Here is a 24,915-nt window from a genome sequence, read left to right on the forward strand (position 1 = left end):
TTTACCATGTCTGAGTTAGAGAAATTTCTATCCTCCTCTGTAATCAAGTCCCTGATTTTTCACTTCATTTAAATACAGTGCTTGCAATCACTGTAATCTGATCCCTACCACAATCTCCCACCAAAACTAAGGCCAAAATACCATCATGTTGTTTGTGTAACTCTTCAGTAACCACTTCACAGAATGATGGGGTTCTGCTATTACTGCTAAGTTTAGCTCTCATAGCAACACAACAGCCTCTTCTTCCACAAGCAGGTTTTTTTTTCAAAACGATTTTTATATTACAATTAAGGAACTGATGTCCTCAGTGCCTTTAATCTTGGTCTTTCCCCTCAATCTCCCTCCACGGTGCTCCAACCGCATGAAGACAAAAGACGTTCTTCTCTTGAGCCTTACACGGGTGGGCTGAGCCGGGAGATCCCTGCGGACAAACAGGTGCGGCACAAGAGATCGGGAGGGGAATGCCTGGAGCGCTCCCCACGCACCGCACCTCTGGGCTGGGCAACGTGTGCGAGCTCCCTTCGCTCGCAGCCGTGAAGCTCCGGCCGCGGGGAGCACAGCTGGCGGGGAGCCGGTATGGAGGGCTCGGCGGGCGGGAGGGCACCTGCGGCGGGCGGGAGGGCACCTGAGGCGGGCGGGAGGGCACCTGCGGCGGGCGGGAGGACACCTGAGGCGGGCGGGAGGGCACCTGCGGCGGGCGGGAGGACACCTGAGGCGGGCGGGAGGGCACCTGCGGCGGGTGGGCAGAGCCCGGCCGCTCCCCGCTCCCTGAGGGCGTGCGAGGGCCGGGAGCTGCTCCCGCCGCGGGGCGCGCGGCAGCGCGTGCCCGCCGGCCGTGCTCGGTTACCGTTGCCGGGGCCCGGCGGCGGCGATGGTGAAGGAAACGATCCGGGTGTACGCGCGGGTGAAGCCGCTGGGCAGGCGGCAGCAGGCGGGGGTAGGCCGGGAGCTGTGCCCCGGGGATGCTCTGGGGAGGCCGGGGAGAGCCAAGGGATGCCCGGGGAGCCGCGGTCCCCGCGCCGGTGGGGGGAGCGGGGCGGGGCGGGGCCCCTCCCCCTCAAGGGGCTCGGGCGGCTGGCGGGGTCGGAGAGGCTGATACGGGGGTGGGTGTGCGGTGAAAAGCTCCCGCGGTCCGAAGCATTACGAAGTTTATGAAACCACGAAGTAGAGGTGTTTAGGTTGTAACTATTGGGGGAAGTGGGTGAGGAACTTACTTCCAGCCTGTTATTGGAGAAACGCTCCGCAGGAAAACACTTGACACGCGTCACTGGGTTTGTGCAGTTCAACAGGGCTCTGTGCAAGGGAGGGGAATGTGTTGCTCCCAGTGTACAGCTGCCCTCCCAAGGGATAATAAAGATAATGAAAGTGTTCTTTAGGAACCGTGCATTTAGGTCTTTCAATTGCCTTCTCGTTTTAAACCAGCTCTTCTCATCGTAGCCTTTGTCTTGTCGTAGCCTTTCGTAATGTATTCTTCCAGATTTTTTGGTAGGGTTTGCACTGGGGGCCATGCTTTGTTTTTTATAACATCACAGATATTAAAGTGGTTTAGTAAGCAAATTATGTCAAAGAGGCTATGCTTTTGTTTTTGTTTTGTTTTTTTTTCAAATATTGTAGTGTTTACATGGTGACAGGATAGTGCTGGTATGTGCTGGTTTTGTTGTATAGTAGTTAAGGAAGATCTGCTCACATATTCAGTGCAATTTGTAAAAGGTTTATCTCCAGAAAAGGTGCTAAGCTTAGGTAAATGTTATATCCAAAGGTAATGAAATGTTATATTGATGAAATTATTGTGTGGTGTCGTATCCATCCTTATTAGAGTTATTCAGTTGATGATGAGGAACCTCTGCCCAGTCTGGAGATTACTGTGCCACGTGACTTAGCAGATGGGTTCATCAATAATAAACGAGAAAGCTACAAGTTCAAGTGAGTAGAAGCCTTATGTTTGTACCTTCTGCCTTTAGTGATTGACAACACTGTGTTTAGTGATACAGATGTATAGAATCAGGAAAAGTCTAATCTTAAAATTAAATTATGGTATAGATAGGTTTATTTTTATACAACTCCCTTAAAAAGAGGAATACTTCAGCACGTGCTCTTCAGCACAATGGGTCTGATAGTGCTGGATAAAATTGTCATACTATTGTCTGTCCATTGCAAGTCATTATGCATTCCTAAGTCTTATGTCAGAGATTCATTTATCAGTTCTTCTATTTTTGCAGCTTGTTTTGAATTTGTGTATGAAGGCTGAAGCAGGACTGTGTGTTCTCTTGTGATCTAATGAGTTGTCACAGGCTGGCTAAAGAAGTTTGATGTAAAACACTGTTTAGAAACTGTGTTTTAGACATAGCCAAAGCAAGGTAAAGAAATCCAGAAATTGTTGAAAGAAACAAATCCTTGGTTGTAGAGTGTAAATATTTTTTAGGAGCTTAAAATCAGTACAGCAATATCAAATATTTTTATTATTGCAACAGAAAAGTGAGGCAACAGTTTAAAATTTTGATGATAGATAAATCTAGATGTATAATTACCTCTAATGATGAGGTCCAGACTGTCTTTTTCCAATTTGGATATGATTTATTTTTTATAATAAACAACAGGTAATTTGTTTCTCTTAAAAAAGAGAGCTCCACACAAACAACCGCAGCTCAGACTGATGTCATTTTACATCAGCTAAGGTAATCTGCTTGGGAAGAGAGGAGCTGCCCTCTCCAAATAGATTAATATGCAACACTATCTTAGGTTGCAGATGCCCAAGCCTGACTTAATGAATGCTAATATTTTTGTCTGACTTTAGAATTTATTAAAACCACTGTAGAGATGGACTTTGAGAAGCCCAATGCCTTTTTATCCTTATGACAATGCAAGAATAATTGTTTGAGTTACTTGACTGATTAAGCATTAGCAGGATAGAATATATGCATTTATGTTTTGTGTATGTTGTTTGTCTGTGATAGTGTACCCACTGAATGGGTCAGCACGGTGCCTTTCTACACACCCAGTGTCCGTACGGCCTTTCTGCGCACCCTGGGAGGTTCTGTGGCAGTATAAAGTTCCAAACTGGGGGGCAGCATAGCAGGGCACCAGCAGTACAGGAGGCTGCTGGAATGTGTGGATGACAACTTCCTAACATACAGTTAAAAAGCCAGTCAGGATATTTGTGAACGTGGACAAACTGTTGAGGGATATTAAGCCTGGAGCTAGCTTTGACTGCAGTGGCCATGAGATAGCGAAATTCGGAGTACTGAGAGAAGAGAGTAAGGCAAAAAGTAGGAGTGCAACCCTGCGCTTCATGAATGCAGACTTTGGCTTGTTCATGGATCTGCTTGAAAGAATTCTCCGAGACACATTTCTGGAGATATGTCCAGGAAAACTGGCTGATTTTCAAGGATCACCTCCAAGCTCGAGGACAATCCAGCCACATGAACAGAAAATGATGCAAAGGCAGCAGGAGGCCTGACTGGATGAGGAAGCATCTCCCAACTAAATGGCAATACTAAAAGTAGGAGTAGAATGGGTGGGAGCACTGTCAGGTGACCCAGGAATGCTGTGTGAGGAATGGAATCAGGAAAGCCTAGATAAGGACACAGTGAGGGGTGCTGAAAACAGCCTGAGCTGCTGGGCTCAGAGGGTTGCCTCAGGGGCTCAGAGGGCTGTCAGCCGGGCCAGCTTGAGGCCAGTCACTCACATAGCCAATAGGAGGGTCCAGTCCTATTTAGTATTGATGACCTGGGTGATGGGACCAAGTGTAGCTTCAGCAAGTTCACAGACCATACGAAACTGAGAGGGGTGGTTGATACACCAGCCATTCCTGCTGACCTCAAGAGACTGAAGAAATGAGTCAATAGGAATCTAATAAAGTTCGACAAAATGAAATACTGAGTCCTGCTCCCATTGAGGAATAACCAGGGCAGGCTCAAGGATGACTGAAAGCAGATATGCATACCTTGTGTACTGGTAGGCAAAAGTTGAACATCAGTCAGCAATACACCATTTGCAGTAAAAAAGGTCAACAACCCCTGGGCTGCATTAAAAAGAGCATTGCCAGCAGACCAGGGAAGTTGATCCTTCCCCTCATTAAAACCAGTGAGATCACATCTGGAATTCTGTGTCCAGTTCTGGGCTCCAGCAAAGAGACATAAAGATAATTAAGGGACTGGAGAGTTGAACATGTGAGGAGAGGCTGAGGGACCTGAGACTGTTCACCTCAGAGAAGGCTCAAGGCAATCTTATCAATGTCTATTAACACTTGATGGGGAAAGGGGAGATACAGAAGATGGAACCAGATGCTTTTCAGTGGTGCCCCTGTGCAGGACAAGAGCTAATGGGCACAAATTGAAATACAGGAAATATCACAGGATCATAGAACAGCTTGTGTTGGAAGGAACCTTAAAGATCATCTAGTTCCAACCCCCTCTGCCACTAGACCAGGTTGCTACGAGCTTCATGCAGCCCGGCCTTAAACACTCCCAGGGGTGGAGCATCCACAGCTTCTCTGGGCAACCTGTTCCAGTGCCTCAACGCTCTCAGAGTAAATAATTTCTTCCTAATATGTAATCTAAACCTACTCTCAGTTTGAAGCCATTCCCCCCTGCACTGTCACTACATGTCCTAGTAAAAAGTCCCTCTCCATCTTTCTTGTAGGCTCCCTTCAGGTACTGTAAGACTACAGTTAGGTCACCCCAAGGCCTTCTCTTTTCCAGGCTGAGCAATCCCAGTTCTCTTAGCTTTTCTTCAAAGGAAAGGTGCTCCATCCCTCTAATCATCTTAGTGGCCTCTTGTGGACTCTCTCCCACAGGTCAATGTCCTTCCTGTGCTGGTGATCCCACTGTGAAGTGATCAAATACTGGAACAGGTTGGCCAGAGAGGTTGTGCAGCCTTCATATGTGGAAATAGTCAAAATCTGACTGGACAGAACCCTGTTCTGGGTGACTTTGCTTTGAGCAGGGGGGTTGGAGCAAATGGTCCCTTCCAACCTCAAGAATTCTGATTTTGTAAGATAACTGCAGATATTTTCTATAGAAGGTGACAAAACATATTGAATTAAATATCTTCTTGTGACCTATAGTAATCGTGCAGCAGAATGAAGGAAATAGCTTGAAAAAATGTGAGCCTGGCTTTACTGGTGGGATGCTGTATTTGGTTATAGTGTAATCTATTTATCCAGGATTCAATGTAGTGCCAGTTACAAACACTAATTCTCTTGATAGATTTAAAATACGGTTTATTTTTTTCTAAGCCACATCATTTTATCAGAGGATTTTATTGTACAGATCTTGTCAAAGCAGCTCTGTGTACAGCCTATTTATGTACAATAGCACAACAGCAAGCTGTGGTTAAGACTACAGGGAAAACATTGTACCAAGTTATGTAAGCCTAATGATGTAAACATTGACTATTGCAAACACAAACAAAAATGTATGAATCAAGTAGTGTTTTAACATTCTAAGCAATTATTATTTGCTTAATATTTTCAGATTTCAGAAAATTTTTGGTCAAGAGGCAAAACAAGATGTGATTTTTGACAGCATTGCCAAACCAGTAGCAGAATGGTACGTTGTTGATCTTGCAAGTAACCAGGGAGAAGCTATTTCTGCTTTTGTTGTATCACTCCGAGGAGAGCTGGCAAGTCTTTGTCTCATTGTAAAAGTGGATTGATATTCTAATTTTCTAAATACTGACATGTCTGAATCCAGGAGATATACAATCCCCTGAGAATTTTATGCATACTAAGGTTCCATTTTTGACTCTTCACATAGCAATGCTACTGTTGCCTCTTTTGTTGTATAGCTGTAGAAATCCATGCCCAATTCTTTTTTTTTTTTTTTGTCTGTAATATAAGCTAACTTCATTGCCTTAGAAAAGAATTCCCTATATAGTTTCATGGAGAGGTAAACCTAATGAAAATCTTATCACCCTCCATATAGTTTTCATTGTTAGGAACTCTCATTAATATCTGTGGAGATATTCCTAAATCTTGTCCTTATTACTTTTGTCTTAACATGTAATATAGTGCTTTTGGCACTGGTATTTTTTTTTTTCTCCTCTCTTTTCATAATCAAACAATGCTGATATTTGACAGTTTGCAAAGGCAAATATTTAAGTCTGATGATGACTTCTGCATTCATTGTGTGGATTGAATGCCACTCTGAAACTGGTGGATTTTCTAATATGCCATTCTCTTTACTCAGTTACTGTCTGCATGCAAACTTGCTGAAGTTTGTACTGGTTTTAGCGAGGGAGAAAATCCCATTCTGGAGGAAGCAGAACTTCTGCATAGTGTTTGCTTGTTTATCAAACTTACTGCTCAAAATCCAAACTTGTAGTGAGTTGGGAAGTATTACTTCAAGTGCCAACTTTCTCATTCATTGTCTGACCCATCTGTTGGTTTAAGCTATGATTCTGCAAATTATTCCTCAAGCTGTTGCACAGTCCTGTGTTTAGCACTGTAGGAAAACAAACATCTTCAGCTGGACACTAAACCTTTCTCATGTTGTTCCATGGATGAAAAATATATCTATCTCTTTATGAATTCATTTTCTTTCTTCCCACCCTTCCTGTTTTCTTCTCTAAAGTCCCACATAAAGCAGAAAGGTAATTGACATTGAAAGAAGAGCCATTGAATTTGGAACTTCATTAGAATAAGCTAAATAGACTTAAAAATAATGCTTGTTGCGTTTTTTTCTCATCCAAAAGATATTTCTTTGCTGATCTGACATTTTCACATAATAGCTTCAGATTAGATCATACACTTAACTTTAAATATTTCTGGGTTTAATGTTGACTGCAGAAAAAAAATCTTTATCTTATATGAGTGCGTTTGGAAAGAGGAGGGTTAGAAGTCTCATTGTTACATACTATGGACTTAATTATCCTCAACAAAAACTCAGAGTATCAAAATTAACTAGTAAGAGACTGGCTAATTTTTTTCCCCTTTGGAGTGTTTTTCTAGAATATGAAAATGTTTTCCAGTTGAATAGTTCATCTATACAGTGCTCTAATAAACAGGAAGGGGTATTATTTTCCTTTATTTCAGTGTTAGCTGATAAATGACTTTTCTTATATATTAATTTTCTCCATTATGTAGGCTTTAGTTTCGGAGTTTAGGTATTTTTAAGTACTTGAAAGTACTTAAATGCTATTAAAATCAATGGTGTTTAGGTATACAATTATCCCCAAATAGCTGAGTCTTTATCTTTAATGCTAAAATAGACTTATAAAACCATTCTTAATTAAATCAAGATTTTGTCTCTGAGCATTATAATGTGGTAAAGCTTGTATTCTAAATGATGTTTGTGCTGTTAGTGATAATACTGAAGGACAATTTTACTTGTGTTTTTATAATAGAATAGACAATAACTGAAGTTCGTTCATGTTTTTATCCACTCCCTTGATTTTCTACCTCTTTTTAGACAAAAATATGTATTTCAAAATGTCTTCAGAGTCATGAGGTTCCTTGGCTAATGGAGTCCTGAACTGGGCCTGAAATTTATTTCACTCTATGGTTAATGACACCATTTTCCTTTCCATCATGGGACAATAAGAATTGCCCTGTTTCTCTTAAAGACCACAGTTTTTCATAGTAAAATGTTCTTCACTATTTGTTTCTTTCAAAGTCAACACTCTCTTGCATGAAAAAGCTGTTGTAAATACACACATTTCTGTTGTTGGAGTCACTTGACTGAGGGAACGGGTTTTGTGTGTGTATTGCCAGGGAAAAGAAAGTAGCAGGAAAATATCAATTAAGTAGTTCAGTAACATTTTGAGGCTCTTTGTCATGCATTCTTACAGTCCTGAGAAAATTCAGTTAAGAGACTTGAATGCTCAGAAAAAAAAATCTTGAGCATTGTTTAAACTAAAACCAGAAATGCAATGGTCAGGATTCTAAAATCTTTCTAGTTTGTTCTTGGATGGATGGAAATTGGATGCAACTTTATTTTCTCTTTTTCTTTTTTATTTTTTTTCCTTTTTAAGTGTGTTTTCTTTGATGTTGGGCCACTACTTCTTTTTCTGTAAGTCCAGTTACACTGTCATCTTGCCTGTGGTTTCAGAGGCACCAGACATTAGTTTGTTTAATTTGCTTCTTCAGCCAAAAGTGCCAGCCTCTGCAAACCATTATAAGCATGTGATTTGCTGGAACTTTATTACTTTTCTGCTATCCTTGAGTCCTTACATTGTTTCTTTTCCTTTTAATTTTAAATATATATTCTTGATAATGTTTTTGTGCAGTGTCAACTGGATATTTAAGAAGCAGCCCTAATTCTGTTACTCTATTGTCCCGGTTTGAGACAAATTCGGAGGAATGTCCAAATTTGAACATCCTGTGATAGAAGGCAGGTTTCAGCCACCCCTCCCCCACCAGGTTCAGGAAAAAAATTTTCCTCCGAAGAAAGTGAAATTAAAAAAATGTTTATTTAACAGACACAATGCACAATAATAAAACCTCTTGGTGTGGAGAGAACCTGGTAAAATTCAAAGTCCTTCTGTAGGTGTGGCTGTTCTCTCTCCGGAGCTGGGGTGTGACCCCTCCAGGCTGTGGTGTGGGCCTCCTATGGTGATCCGGACCGGAGCAGAACAGTCCAAGGAAAGTTCTTGCCTCAGCTAGCGAGCTGGCTGAACTGCAGAGAATTTTAACTCTCTGTCTCTCTCCTGAGCAAAAGAGCCAAGGGCTGGGAAAAGCAGGAAGGTGCTTGCCTCCGCTCTTGCTGCCGCAGGAGCATGCAGAGAAGGTAGAGTGACCTTGGAGCACAAACTGCTGTGAAAAGTTTGCCTGGCTTTTTTTTTTTTCTCTTTCTCTCGCACCCAGTTTTAAAGGCACAGAAAGGCGCAGGAATCACGTCTGGGCATAGAGCGGCGATAGGGGATACACGTCATAAAGTCACCCCAAGACATCTACCAAAAACAGAGAAAATAGATAACATCATACTTTAACAGTTTGCTAATTATTATGCATGGCTGTAGCCTCACAGCTAAACAAGGCTACTCTTAAAATGTTTCAAATATTAGTATTATGATTATGTATGCAATCAGAAATTAAGTAGAAAATGTTGACTGTTTTGAATTAGTTGTGGTTTTATTTCTAATATGGCCAATGTTTTAGTATTGTATTTCTTGATTTATTAAAGAATAACATTTGAAAATATTTTCTCTTCAGATGTCTCATGCAAATAAGAAATAGCTCAGCTGTTTATAAACCTAATGGCAATCACCTGTGATCTTTTGAAAAATCTGATGGCCTTGGGGATAATGCTCCCATTGCTGCAGGTTCTGGTTTCTTTTCATGTGCTGTGTTTATCCGAAGAATTAGCATCTGTAAAAAATATACTACTTCAGTTTACTCTCTTCTGGTTTTGTGGGTTTTTTTGTCTGCTGCGTATTCTTACAGAGAATGTAGTAAAAATATTTTTATTAACAATTATCCATTTTGTACCTGGATATATTTGTCACACAGTGTTGAAAGTAGTGGTTTGGCTCATCTGCATCACAACGACCTGTAGAATCTATGTATAGCAAAAGGACACGTTTTGGATGTCAGCTTGAAAGAAATGTAGCTTGAACTTTCCCTTAATTGAGGAATTAGATAGTAATGCTAGCTGTTCTTTCTCAAAGGGAGTGCAACTATGAGGCAATAGAAAGTGAAAAGTGTCATTGACGTTTCTTCTCAAATGAGTATTAGTTGCTTGTGTTTCTTTTGACTTAAATTGCACAATTTAGAATTGTTCAAGAATGGACTGCTTATTATAAGTTACAGTTTGACAGCTTTGATTCAGAATATCTTTGTGTCACTTATCTGTTGCAGTGTTTATGGTTAAATTCTAAATATATTTAGAGATCTTAGTCAAAACGAGAAAATATACTACTTTTTTTTTCTGTCGGAAAACTTCTGAAATTTCTAAGGAAACTTGCCTGCACTAATCTCTCAAAAACAGCTACATGCACATTTGGAAACCAGTTTTGGTTTTTAAAGATGAGGCATTACCAATTTGTATTTGTTGCACGAATCTGGCAAAGACATAAAGAAAAAATGTCATACAGAGATACTTTGTTAATTTTAATTAAAAGAAACTTTAGTCTGACCTCCAAGTGTTAGAAGATACCTGAAAACTGAGTCTCTGTAAAGACAAATTCTCCTGAAAACTTATTTTCCAGATCCTTGAAATTAAGTTCTTCCTTCTTTTTATCTTCAATGTAATTTGGAGGGGGCTGGTTTTTCTAGGACTGTGTTAATTTGTTTTTTTTAATATCGATGAATTGAGTTTTTTTGAGATAAAAGGAAGGAAGGAAAGTGAGGGACATTGGTAAAATTTTTCAGGTCTGCAAGAACTGAGATAAAGAAAGGGCCAACAGTATCCAAATATCAAAGATACTGATGTTTTGTTCTTTTTTCATTAGTCTACTATTTTATAGTTATTGAATATTTGTTTCAACCACATGCCTTTATGTTTCTACTCATTTGAAATGAAGATGGCAGAACACAGATAAAAATAATAATATGAAGCTGAAATAAGCTAACAAAATAAAAGTAAGTAAGTTCTTAAGATGAAAGTTGTTTCTTGTTCTCAGGATTTTCTCTTACCTACTTAAAAACACTTACAGAATTTAGTCTTACTTAATAAGGCTCTTTCTTTGTTTTATTTATTCATATTATAAACTTTGTACAAAACTTTCACTTTTAACATTTTCAACAAATTTGAATAATTAGGTAAGAAGAGATCTCTCTAGGTCGTCTGGACCAACCTTCTGAGGAAAGCAGGTCTAGCTTCTAGATCACGTTTCTCAGGTCCTTGTTCAGTAGAGCTTCAAAAATGCCCAAAGATGGGAATCCCACAATCCATCTCGGAACCTATTCCAAGGCTTAACTACTCTCACTGTGAAGGATATTTTCCTTATACCCACTTGGAATTTCTTCCCTTGCAACTTGTGACCACTGCTTTGTGTTCTACCACCGTAAGCCTCTGGGAGGAGTTCGAGTCCATCTCTAATGATCCATTGCAGAAGGTGGTAATTAGCTACATGTAAGGCTTACTCTTCGACGGGTCGATAGGAAACTGTTCACTTGGCTTCTTGTGCATGATGTGCTGCAGCCTGAACTCAGGTTCTATCAGGCTCACTCCAGTCTCTTTAGAGCATTTTTCATCAACCGGGGAGCCCAAAACTGGGGACAGAACTCAGGAAAGAAAGAGAGTTTATTTTCCTTTTTCCTTTTTTATTTTTTGCAATTTTTGAAGGTAACTGTTCTGTTCGATTCAGCAAAAAAGAGTGCAGCAGCAGAGGAAGCAGAGTTCTTGGTTATGCTTGGGCAAAAAGCCTCCCTAAAGTCTCATTAACAATGAGCACAGAAACAAATGAAAAGTTTTGTGTCCCTAGGCTTTAAATAGAACAAATGATCTTCACTGGAAATTAAAACAAAATGTAGTCAGAAAACCCAACCACAATAAAACAACCTCAGTCTGCTTTCAACCTCTGTCTACTGTCACTAGGCTTTTACCACCATTTATATTGTCTCAGATACTCAAGGACAAAGTACTGAATGATACTTTAGACTGTAGTAACTAGCCATAAATTGTCTAGCTCTCACTTGAGGAATTTCTCACTTGAGGAATGTTAGGTGGCTGTAAACATGACATATCTATCAATTTAAGTGGAATTGCTTCCATGAGTTATACTTCTGTATCACACTATGAATTAGGCATCTTTCAGGAATGACACAAGGGAGTGGAGTGACTGGAACTACCAGTATGTAACTCTGTAACAGTGTTCATTTGGAGAGGGGTCTGAGATGAATTTTCCAATGAGAAGTTCATATCTCTGAGCATGTTTTTAAATCACCACTAATTACAAGTAAGTTAGAACATGCAAGTTAATTGATAAGTGAGAAAGAATATTTGACGGGAAAAAACGCATATGGTGTTGCTCTCCTTTACATTAATGTAAAAATTGTCCTATGCCTGATAGCGGATAGTTTCTCAAAGTCCAAAGGGCAGAAGAAAAAGCATGTTATAATTCATTTTTCATAAAGCCAAAACAGACTTTCTTGAGCAATCATCATTACATAAGCTTTTTATGTAACAATACTTGGGTTATTAAGTGGTATTAAGGTTGTACTGAAAATGGAATATATAAGGAACATTTACTTCAGCTTTCTGTTTTTCTATTACATGTCTCTTTTTCAAAACAAGAGAAGTATTAAAATTAAGAGTATTCCATGTTAATTGGAAAAATATTTGTAGAATGTATGCTGGGAGTTTCTAAGGCATTAGATGTACTTTTGATGCAGGCAGATAAGTGTAAATGCTGTAGTATGTTCAAGCATTTACAGCAGCAAAATTCTGCATCAAATTGCCCCCCTAAAACTCTGTGACATATTGGAAAGGTGGTTATTGAATTGAATAAGCTGTGCATCATGGTCTTACTTAATGATGCTTTGCAGGTGGAGAATTCTTTCCCAGTGGATATTTTAGTATTCTGGTTAGAAAAATACTAAAAGTATTGCAATTGCTGTCTCAAACACTGTTGTTGTGGGTGGGTTTTTGATAGTCTGTGTCATAGCTGGAGGTAAAACTTGAACATTTTTAATTTATCCCATCACGTTGCTGTCATAATATATGATTAGGTTTATTTAGCAATGGGATCAAATCAGTCTCCATAGTCAGCTGTGTGCACAAACCACCTTTTGCTTGGAAAAGGTGTGATTTAAATTCTAAGCAACATAGAGGATATATTCAATGGTTTCTTTTTGTTTAAACTTGTTGCTGTTTAGCTCTGTTAGGTGAAGCACAAGCTGTTGTGTTTCTAAAAACCAGCAGTAAGTTTTCAGTGCTTGATCTAAAAAGAAGCATTCAATTCTTTGGGTAAAATGTAAGAACAGATCTAATCCTTTTCTAAATTATAATCATCTTGAAGAGGACATATAATTTGATGATAAATTATAATGCACAATAAAAGGATAAAGAAGATTTAAGCACATAATAAACAATAATTATTCATACTTTGGGAGTTGCTTGCCTGCAATTAATGCTGTTATTTTCTCTTTTTCCCTGCACTCTGTCTTATTCTGATTTCCACCAAGCAAAATCTTTTTGCACAATTTTGTGTTATTCAATGATACCAACTTTGCTAAAGAGACATGTTTATTGCATAAATACTTCTTGATGGGTTCATAATACTTAGCAGGTAATCATTTTCTTCACCAATATTTTGCTTTAAATTGACTTTTCTTAAGTGATCAAAAAGGTATGACTAACATTTATCATCCCACCCACCTTAACATACAGCAAACATACGTAGATGTGGCTACATAGATGTATGTACATGTTTCCATTTCCAATTAATATATCAAGCAAACATTATTTTTTCTTATATTCAGTTTTGTGATATGTGAGTCTTCATATGACTTGACCACATGTATTTTCACTGAAACACAAAAATAAATATTCAATTTAAATATATATGTTTACCAGGTGTTGACATAATTATCATTTATGCTACAAAATCTGGAAATTCTGACATCATGAGTTAAATCTAAACTATTGAGATTTAATTTTATTAGTTCTGCTCTCTTTGAATGTGCAGCTTTTGACTTTTTGGGGCCTTTCTTGGCAGTAACGAAACTGAGATCTTCCATACATTAATAAGAAGCCATGAAGACAGCTCAGTATATTAAATGAGATTGAAATACAACTTTTTGCAGACATATTGCATGCCCGTGTTTTCCCTGAAATGCCATGTTTTTTGTGGAAATCTTACCTTGACAGAATTTGAAGTCTTAGGCAGGTTTCTTTGAGATTTCCTTATATGCAGGAATTCAGGCCAATGAGATTTGTCCCCTTTCAAGGCATCTTTTTGTTCACAGGTATGAACTTCAACAAGTCAGACTTACTGCTCATGCACGTGACAACTTAAGTTTTTCCTTTACACATTTAAGTTGGTCTATATTTTTCAGATAGAAACATGGAATATGTGGTTATAGGTAGTACAAGCAAAGCCGAATCAACAAATTATTTGTTAGAAACTGGCATTTTTATATCTATTACTCTTCTTATAAAAACTAAATCTAGCTCAAATTGTTACAAATATATGCCTGCATGTTTTAGTGAATAATGAAAATGATCCCTCTGAATTCTGTAATAGAATGAAACAAATATACAAATTTAGAGAAGATTTTAGCCATCATTTTAAAGTTATTTTTCTCTGTGCTAGGCATTTTTAGTTCTAGCTTGGTGCTGATAAAAAAAACAAGACCCTCCAGTAATTCTGACAACCATAACTTTGGTAAAATGTGGTAGAGACAGATTTCTCCAGCAGTATTCTAGCTAATCTGTCTGGAAGTCGTCCATGAACTTCTGAACAGGGTGCTATACAATGTTATATAAGTGCATGAAAGATCTTTTCTGCAAAGCCTCCCCCTTGGATTATGGGTCTTTGATGTGTTTTGTTTGAAGTAGTTAAGAGACTACTTATTCAACAAAATGTCTTCTTAACCATGCCAAAGTACAGCTTTCAGAGAGAAAAAAAATTGCGTAAATCCTGGGTATTCTCATAACACCGAGGGGGCACATCTGAAAATACCCTTTTAGTGTATGATTTTTATTTATGCATAGTTTATAAGTCCTTGCATGACTACCATCACTATCCATGTCAACTCGTGTAGTTTCAAATACTAAGTTTAACAAAAATTTGGGACTTCTATTCAGAGACTCTGAAGAGCAAAGACGCAGACTTTGCCTGTGGAAACTGACATCTTGCAAAGTGGGTTTTGCTGAAAAGGCAGAAAAGAGCTGCTGATTCTCTACCACCTTTCCCAGCAAACAATCACTTCCACTACTGTTGGGGACAGCTTTAATTTGCAAATAAGAATCTTCAAGGATCCCTTTGGTGGATGCTGCTTAGAAAATATGCTCTTCTCTACTCATGTCATAATGTTGCCAACATCATGTCAAAAGTTGCCAACTTTTTTGGTACCTGCTGCAGTTATATTTCAGGATGAAAGAGACAATGTGTATATTTTCTGCTCACTGTACTAACTTCTAGCATCTGAAGTACCCTTCACTTTGCCAAGGGTAATTGTGTAGTATATTTTGGTGTTGCTTTCTTAAACAGCATCTTATGGGTGGCTAAAGGCTTATGAAAGTTTTTGAGTTTTTTATTTTCTGAAAGGAATTGTGCATCTTGGGCTGAAAATACTAAGTACAAATCTTAAACTTCCTGACTATTTCATAAATAGATACTGGTTTAATTGATTTATTGATTGATGTGGTGTTGGTCCATCTACATATAGTTAGCCTTTCAGTGTTAAACTCCTCGGAACAATGAACTAAGATTAGATTTGTGGAGTTTTGGTTGGGTTTTTTTTGACTTGAAGTACTTAGAAATGGAAAAGAGCAAAGTGTATCTCCAACAAGTATTTCCTATGGTGATAATTTGTCCGCAAGCCTCATTGCTAAAACATCCTGTATTGCCATTGATTCCAAATGAAGTTACTTAAAAGTGTGGATAAGACACATAAGACATGGATTTTCATGACTTAATCCATGTAGCCTTTATCACATACGGACCTTCGAAACTGACATTGACTAATAGTCACAATATTATGTTTAGAATGGTAGTTATACATCTTCAGTTTTGAAATGTGTTCTTATATAAATATATATATACATAATATATATATATAACCTCAATTTTTGTGTAGTTCATAAGTTTAATTCTTTCTCCACAAGCCAATGTGGTGGAGGCTTTTCCTTTTCACTGCATCTTCCACTCTATTCTTTTCAGGAGACGAGATCTTAGTCTACAGCTTGCTTCTGAGCCAAAGGAACTTTGTCAGTCCTGCCTGAATTCCTAGGCCCTTGTCTCTTATAAAAATATTTTGCTTCTTAGACTTAGGGAATCTGTTCTCCATCCTGTCCTGATGGAGTTGCATCTTCCTCTTAGAAGGCTTTGCCAACAGTTTCACTGGTATTATTGGTAGTCTTCTTTCCTTACAGGCTTCCTTAGCACCTCAAGCAGGCTGTCCTTAAATTGACTTGGTGGTAGCTGTAATGCACTCTGAATGAAAGAAGTGAGTACTGTAAATATGGACAGGATGCAATTATTTGTATATATATAATTATACACACACACATATAGATACACACACACAACTTTAGAAAATAAGATTAACTTTTACTCAGAATTTAAGGAACATAACTGTGGAATCAAAATCACCTGTGTAATGCAATATTAAGATTACCTATTATTGTATTGGATTATGAGAATACGTTATTGACATGGATATGCTCACATTTTATGAATTTGTAGGGTTTTCTGGAAAAACTTTCCAGAGCTGTGCTGACGCACTGCAAAATATATAAGAAATATATGAATCAAATAGCATAAAGAAAACTCACTGACTTTTTTAGCTGTTTTGACAGCATATGTCATACATATGTGACATTTTATCTTGTGTTAACATGTGAGGTGATTTGAATCAGCAGCTTTTCCTCAAGTATGGGGATGTCAAGTTAATCGTTTGCAGCCACACATTTAGTAGTTTTTAACACATTGCAAGACACACCTTTAAAGAAGCAAAGGAGTAAGAAAATTTAACAACCCCAAATGCTAGCTCTGAAGAGCCAGAGAGCTCTTCTGTACGAGCTGAAGAGCAACTGTACTGTGTCAGAGCAAGGTTCTGTCTGGTGCACTATGTTGTCTCTCACAGGGACTAACAGACAATGCTCAGAGGGAAAAAATAAACTGAGTAAGTATGTAGAGCTGCCTCCCCCATGTATCCTCTTAGTCTTTAGTTATTTGTAGTTTAAGGACTTTCTGATTCTCTGTGTTTAGTAGCCCTGAAGAAATTTTTTTTTGTGATTTAGGCCAGTCTCTGCTGAAGCCTGTGTGACATTTGAAAACATGGCATGGCAAAGAATTGCACAGCTTAACTACAGTTTGCTTGAAGAATGGTTTCCCCTTGCTAGGTTTGAATCTGCCATCTCCGAACTTCTGTTGATACCCCCTACCTTCTGACAACTCATTACTGTCGTCAGCATTCAGATATTGTGACAGTGGGCACTAGAAATTCCTAAGATAGATGAATGAGGTGTTTTATCATAATAATTGTTTTGATTTTTAACATCTGGAATCTAAGATCTATATATTCTGTCTTTGCATGTTTTGGGAGCAGATGTTCACTGTAGCTCCTTTCAACATGTTTCTGTTTTTGTCTTTGACGTCCTACTGTAATGGATTAAAATAAGCAATTTGGCAACTACTCAGGCCTTTAAATAAACTTTAGTAAGTTGGAGAATCATTGCATTTCTCGTGGCGCCAGACCAGCAGCTATCTATATACATGTTTCTTTTCCTCTTATGCAAGGGTTGTTTTCCCCCTTTCCATTTATTAAAATCCTAGTTTATTTATCGCTTTTTTAATAAACAAAACGCACAAGAATCATTTTGGCTTTTCATTTTGTTTAACAAAATTAGTAGTTCCTTAAGCATAGTAAATCCAATCCAAAATTTAAGGTAATTAAGCTTATCTACTGTTTGGTGGAAATCAGGTGGAAGTCAATGGTGACAGTGTGGTGAATTAGAGAAAGGTATTTGAACTGGAATTTTATTAGGCACTTCTGCAAATAGAAGTAAGAAGTGTGAAAAAGATGATGAGTCTGAATGCCGTTTCATGCTATACTGTTACATAGCTGTCATGGCTGTTCCACAGAAGCTTCTTGTACAGTCATAGTTATAACAGAAAAGTTTGCTATTAACAATGTGGTTTTCTGTGTTTTCATAGTAAATGAAGATTTTGTTACACTGATTTAAGCACAGGTTCTCCTGCATACTCTTATCCAAGGATAGTCTGATAGCTCAGTATAGTCATATTCTCAGAATAAAAACTGACCCCTGGTATAACAGTATCCTTACATGAGTTTCTAACCACAGTATACCTTTCTATGTTTGCATTTAATGAAGCCATATGTGAAAAATTTCTATATTCTTGTAGTGTATCAATGGCACAATTCCTGACATCTACAGTCTTTAAAGAGATTAAATAGTATCCTTGCAAAAAATCATCTGCCAAACTAAAAAGTATGAAAAGGTGGTGTAAATAGTAATAAATATGATCAGCTAATAATGGATTAAGTCAAGGCATCAAGAAATCCTTCCATTCTAGGTAGTTTAAACTCTCTAGAATCTAGAGTACCTATCTTGAAGTGTATTCTTGTACTACCAAAGATAGTTGCTATATTATTAAGAATTACTGTTAATTGTATTTTGGTTTTGCACAAAGTTGATCATGGAAATTATGTTCTGCCTCAAATAATAATTATCTTCCTTTTTTTAATTGTATAGTGTTTTGGCTGGATATAATGGTACTATCTTTGCCTATGGTCAGACAGGCAGTGGCAAAACTTTCACCATCACAGGAGGAGCAGAACGTTACAGTGATCGAGGCATCATTCCCAGGACTCTGTCTTATATTTTTGATAAATTGCAGAAGGTATGGGACATTATTTTCTGTTTATTTTTTATGTCTGGTTTCAAATATTTAACTATTGCAAAATAGTTAAATATTGTTTTTAAAATAATGTTACAGGAAGCTCTAAAACTAATGCTGATGAAAATATCTAACTTGACACAGTACTTACTGTCTGCAAGAATATTTTGTAATTGTTTTGGTTACCTGGTTTATTGCAATAGTTTGAAAATAATGGGCATCATTGGAGGGGGGTTTGTAGTTTGAAAACCCAGGCTGTTTTCAGTTGGTGCAGCATACATTCAGATCACACAAGTGGTTCTCCTTGTATCAGCTCCACTCTGGTTTTGTATTGCACGCATTGCATTCCATTTTGACATTCTATGCAATGAAATGAGTCAATAAGTGAAAGGATGTGTAAGCACACTGATTGTTTATTATGTTTATTATGTTTGTGAGAAATTTCATTTTCTTGTAGTGTCTGAAATACGTACATGAGTGAATACAGTCAATTATTCCAGTGCTTTCATAATTATAGGATGCAAAAGTGAAGAGAGGAGTCTAGTGTAATTTATGTTTTGTCTCTTCATTTGCTCCATCAGGCCTATGACTCATTAATCTTCACATTTTAGCAAAGCTGTTTAATTAAGCCAATTTAAATATTATTTTACATTAACATAAATCATTCCACTGTGCTTTTATACTCTGCCATTCATGTACTACAGAGTACCCATCTGTAGACATAAGGGTATATGTCTCATTAATATGACATTAATATGCCCTGTCTCAGTAAGGGTTAACAGCAGTAAGTAATTACTTTGGCTCTTTGGAAGTATGGCTTTGGCAGGTAAATGTACACAGTGTATTGCAGGTGCACAAAAACTTGCCATTGTGGGAATGGAAATGGAAAAACACCCACATGATCGTGTTCCCTTAGACCTTCTGCTGCACTCACATAACCCGCACGGAGGACTTTTGTTGTGGAAAGTGAACAGGTTTATTGTGCAGCTGCCAGCAACAAACATCAACATACCAACTTTCTTTTCTAATGTTAATTATGTCATAAAAACAAAATGGGATGAAAGATAACTAGTATGTTTGTCACCTTCTCGGCACAGAATTGAAAATATTTCCCTCTTCAGACTGGGCTTTGGATCAAAAGCTATACTTAGTTATGCTTATAGACCTATTTCAATTTTCCTGCTTTCAAATCATTGTTTCATATATTTTTTTGCTTAGTGCATTTTAAAGAATCTCTTCTTGATTTTTTATCTTTCCTCTTGCCTTTCTTTTAATATCTTTCCCCTGTTTCATTTCTTTATACCTACAACTGTGGTTTGGAAGGTGGAGAAGAATCATCTGCCTTCTAACCCTAAGTAGGATGAAACAGGAGAAAGTGAAATCAGGGACACAAAATACAAGACTTGTGAAGCTCTTACTTGGACAAAGACAGTGCAATTTGAAACCAAGGAAACAAAACTTTTTGCCCTAAATGAGAACCAAATCAAGCCCTTTGTTTTTAATAACGTCTCCTTTTAATTTAGAAATTCTCCTATTTCCACAGCATCCTGTTTGAACTGTTCCTTACTACATTTTTTCCATCCATCTGTAGTGTATCTTTTAAATGATGTCCCTTGAAATAGTGAACTGTCATTACCAATTAAAAAAAAATATTAAATGAAAATGACAAGTTATATCTCAAAGTATTTTGCAAAAAAATTGTAATGGATTGGATTATTAAATTTCTACTGTAATATGAGTGCTTTCACAGTGGCTTTGTCTGCTGAAAAGAAGTGACTGATTTTTTATTCTTTTTTTTTTTTTAGTTTTGGATATCATAGCCCACTATTTTGAGGTTTATGTTGTTTGGATTTGGCATTGGGGCAGGGGAAAATTCTGTCTGCAAAACTCAGTTGTCTTAAATTAGTTTTTGGCAATGTAATTTGCCAAAAGAATTGTGATTGCAGAGAGCAGCTGACATCATGTACAGTGTTCTAATGTTATGATGAAGAGAGTGAAAAGCAGTATGTCACTGATGTTTCTGAATGGAGTAAATCTTATTTTTGTTGCTGTTTTTACTTTCTTTTTGTTTTTTCTTTAAGCATAGTCTTTCTATCCATATTATGAGGGTTTATCTTTTCACAATATTCTTTTTTTTGGTGTAGAAGTGAAAAATGTCATGTTGCGTAGTTCTGTAAGCAGGCTCCCATGTTCTAAATATAAACAGACTTTTTTAGGTGTAAGGAATCAATTAAAGATCCCAGACTAAACTCATGGGCATGGTAGGGTTTTGTTGGGGATTTGTGTTTTAGTGGGTTTTGTGTGTGTGTGTGTGTGCGTGTGTGTGTGTGTGTGTGTGTGTGAGTTTTGTTTTGGGTTTGTTGTGTTTTTTTCCTTTCTTCTTCTGGAGTCCTTATGCATAACAGTAACAGAAAACATGAAAGTATCACAAATTGAACATGTACACCATACCCAGCAAAAGGAAAAGAGTCAAAGTGAGAAAGTAACCTAGAAACCATTGAAATAAATTTGTCTTCTAATCTACCTCTGTTTATAGCACTATTTTTTTTCTTTTCTTATCCAGGACAGCAGTAAAGTGTATACAACTCATGTTTCCTACTTAGAAATCTACAATGAATGTGGTTATGATCTGTTGGACCCAAGACACGAGGCCTCCAAAATGGAAGACTTGCCGTAAGTACTAAGATTACAGAAAATCATCAAAACCAAGAGGAATCATTTTCATATACCCTGTTGCATTGTTTGGGGACTTTTGAAGTTACACTACTGATTTATTCAGAGTACTTTATTTTCACAATTTTATCAGCATTCCCTAAATTTTCTGTTATTTTGTGTGTATGGGGACTAGGGAGACTAGATGGGAGCAACTGAAGGTGAAAGGATTAAAAATATTTGTTGCTATTATGCAGATGAGTTCTCTTGCAGCCACTGACAAGGAGAAGGTGCAATTGTTTTTCTCAAGGCAGCCTGTCTCCTTATGTGTGGCAGAGACATGTAACAGGTGGCATTTCCTTCCAACAGCAATGAGAAAAGCTCCCTGCTTCTATTTGGACCTTTTCCTTCGAGGATAATTATCTTTCTAGAATATGCAATTACAAAATAAGGTAAGTAACAGCTAGGAAATAGGCCACAAGGAACCCCAAAGAACAGTATGCTTCCTTCAGAATGGATGGTTGTTCTAACAGTTGTCATTGATCAGGCACTAGCACCTACTAATGCTTGGAGAAGGGTAGTAAACAAAGGTTTGTAGGTCATGAACACTCCAGCTGCTGAAATTAAAGGTTTCTAATTTATAGGAAATCCAAATCCTAGTCTCCAAGTCCGAAATAATAGTTTATAGTCTGTTTTATTCTTTAAATAGCTAAGCAAACACTAAATAGGTGTGAATAACTGAGTTGCTGACTGGAATTCCAAATGCCCTGAAATAATGCTGGGCACCATGAATTTTATCACTCAGCATGATGGTAACAGGTGCATGTAAATAGTGATGAAATCACCACTGGTACAAGAGCAGGAAACATACCGAAAGTTTTCAATGGGGCAACCACACAAAATCAATAGGATTTTATATTGAAATAACGAATTATGTTATTCACATATTATTAAACCATTTTATTAAAAAATTCTTCCAACACAATATTTTATTGTGTTTAAATGGAGCTTTATTTTTCCACACAGTTTTCCACACAGTACGGGGTATCTAGGACATGCATGTAGGAAATAAGTTTCAAGACTGATCTTTATAAAAGAAGCTAGAGATTAGGAACACAGCAGATAAATGCAAAGTATGGGACTGGGCTGTGCATTGGTCTCATTGTTTCACTTTCTTCACCTGTAAAATTGAAGTAAAATTTATCGCTTTATGACACATTGGTGCTATAAAGACTGTGTCTATTTACCAATGTCTTTCATGGCAAAGTTTAGGATTCTAATTTAATTTATTACCTACTTCCTGTGCTATGCAGACAAAAATTTTAATCAGAGGCTAATTTGGATAATAATTTAATTTTTGTGTCCATTTTTACAGTAGGTAAAAAATAGTGTTACACTTTTATTCAACTTATTAAAGGTAATGCTATTCAGTTATTCAAGTTTATTGCATTATTAATTTCACTTATTAAGTTTTTTGAAATATTTTATCTCAGCTCATTCCATTTAACATTTTATAAAATCAAATTTATTCAAGTCAAAGAAACTGAATTTTATTAATTTAATTGCAACTTTGAAACAGATATTTGGTGGTTGTGTGCTCTGGAAAATATGTCAGATTTTAAAACTAGGTACTGAGTATTTGCTAATAACTGTGAGTTTTAGAATTCTCAAATTAGTTTGTGTATGGTAATTCAATTAAACTAAGGAATAACTCCTTGTTGTGTATAAGGTTATTTTTAAAAGTAAAAGTTGATAGATAATTTGGTTGTAAATTAGGGATAAAGCATACTCAGATAATCATAATTACCTAAAAACTTACATAGTGTACACTACTGCAGGATGAGTTCTAGTGAGAAAATAAATTTTTCTATGCAGAGTAACTAATATTAATATGTGCTTTAAGGTTTTACTGTTCATGGATATTATTATTTCCACTACATCATTTGTCAATAAAATATGTTCTGTACACTAGAATTATACCTACATGACTCATATTTAACATGTGTAAAAATATTTAATTAATAAATATGTTTTGTTTATTTTTTAATATTGTAGTTTGCGGATTCAAAACTTAAAAATATATAGTGTCATTCTGATCTAAAAAGGGAGTAAAAATTGCAGGAATGGGTAGTTACATGATTTACTATATTTCAATTACTTGATTAATTTTCATAAATGATAAAGTAGTAGTTACATATAAGTAAATAGTAATTGCATATTTTAAAATTTATCAGGTGTTTATTACCTAAAATATAGTTACTTTTTCTGAGAATTTTATGTACTTAAGAGCTCTTAATATTTTAGTGTTAGTAAGCAAAATACAAAATAATAACTTTCTCAAGTTTGCTTGAAAGTCGTATTTAATGAGACTATTAAAAAGAGCTAATGTTTTTTGTACTTTAAAGGCGTTATATTATGCATAATTTTCTGTTGAACTCCACAGTGGATCATCTAAGCTTTAAGCACCATAAAAAGCTAAAGGCAGGTTATTCACCCAATATTCTTGGGTAAATATTAGCAGTCAGTGCTGATACTTTCCTAAGTATTTAAGATAAACAAGAAGAGTATTGAAGGAATGTGTCATTTTAGAAGAATAAGCAAAAAGATTAGTTAACCTCATATGGTATGCAGATTGTTCTGGAACAGTATGGTTATCCATATTACTGCAAAAGAAAGGGATACAGTTTGAATGAAAGATACATACTTCTGACCTGCAAACTCTGCATTATTGGCTTTATGTTACCAGTTCAATGTAAGGAATAAACACAGATTGCATTCAGGTGATAGAAGTTATGAAAATCTTGTGGGTACACCACAGGCTTGTTGATAGTGCTTGAAAAATGAGATATTAAAATAGTATTTGATGCTTAAGGCAAAGTGAATAATAAACATTTTAAAAATTGTCCATTGCATCTAATCATTTCATGATTAGACTTGGAATCTCAGCTCCTGAAGTCAAGGTTTTGTGTGTAGCCATACTTTGTATATTCTGTAGACTATGAAATTTTCATTTTAACGCTCCTTACTTAATTCATCTGAGTCTGCCAGAAGGGAAGAAGCTCTCAGAAAAACAGTTACCACCTTTCTGGAAATAAATTCCTGACAAATGCATGAATGGGCTCCATATACCTGCACATCTCTATGTCTATCTATATGTATACATATATAGGTTCATACGCAGAATGATGTAATTATTTACATATGCATGCATATGTAGAGGTATGTATACATATACATTTTTTAATATGTATACATAAATAGGTATATTGTTTCTAATAGCTACAGATATTTCTACAACAAATAATGTTGGTTTTGAAATCCCATTAAACTTCTATTTTAACAGAAAAAACCTAGTTTTCTTGATGTTTAGTTGGAATGATATTACATGTAGCCCAAAAAAGATATCATTTGATATACATTCATGTTTTATACAAAATATACTTTAGTGTACAATTGTAACTTGTTTTATTACACAAATCTGACAGTTTTAATTTTGTGACATTGTAGCTGAAACCCAGCATCAGCAGATACAAAAAATATTTGAAGAATCTTACTTGCTAGAATGCAAAAAATTGAATTTGACAGTCTAATTCAATTTGTAGCTGTAGAATTCCATGTTTATACAAGGAAATTATGATTTTTTTCAAACACATAAAAAGTATGAAATTATTGCTATAAAATAAAGCTGGTAGAAGACTATTTAAATACTTACTGCCACCTCATGTTTTCATAAAAGTTTTGCAGGACTGTTTAAATTAGGAATACTTTTCTGAAGCTCTTAATTTACTGTGC

General features: G+C 36.7%; 1 protein-coding gene across 6 annotated transcripts in view; it reads left to right on the top strand.

The window, feature by feature from the left end:
* The first annotated feature begins 472 nt into the window (after positions 1 to 472).
* KIF6 (kinesin family member 6) overlaps positions 473 to 24,915 on the top strand; it is a 157,933-nt gene continuing 133,490 nt past the window's right edge. For 3 of the 6 annotated variants that reach the window (XM_042022924.1, XM_042022925.1, XM_042022926.1), the window contains exons 1-5: positions 819 to 937; positions 1,817 to 1,923; positions 5,475 to 5,549; positions 18,327 to 18,474; positions 21,035 to 21,144. In XM_042022924.1, coding sequence (XP_041878858.1) covers positions 872 to 937; positions 1,817 to 1,923; positions 5,475 to 5,549; positions 18,327 to 18,474; positions 21,035 to 21,144 — 506 coding nt within the window. In that variant the 5' untranslated portion in view covers positions 819 to 871. Of the gene's footprint in view, positions 575 to 818; positions 938 to 1,816; positions 1,924 to 5,474; positions 5,550 to 18,326; positions 18,475 to 21,034; positions 21,145 to 24,915 lie in introns of those variants that run through there. The other 3 variants (XM_042022929.1, XM_042022927.1, XM_042022928.1) reach the window with 3 other exon arrangements.

The sequence above is a fragment of the Corvus kubaryi genome, unplaced genomic scaffold (assembly GCF_017639235.1).
Source record: "Corvus kubaryi isolate FWS band 111438036 unplaced genomic scaffold, C.kubaryi_AGA036_p1.0 37232, whole genome shotgun sequence".
NCBI lineage: Eukaryota > Metazoa > Chordata > Aves > Passeriformes > Corvidae > Corvus > Corvus kubaryi.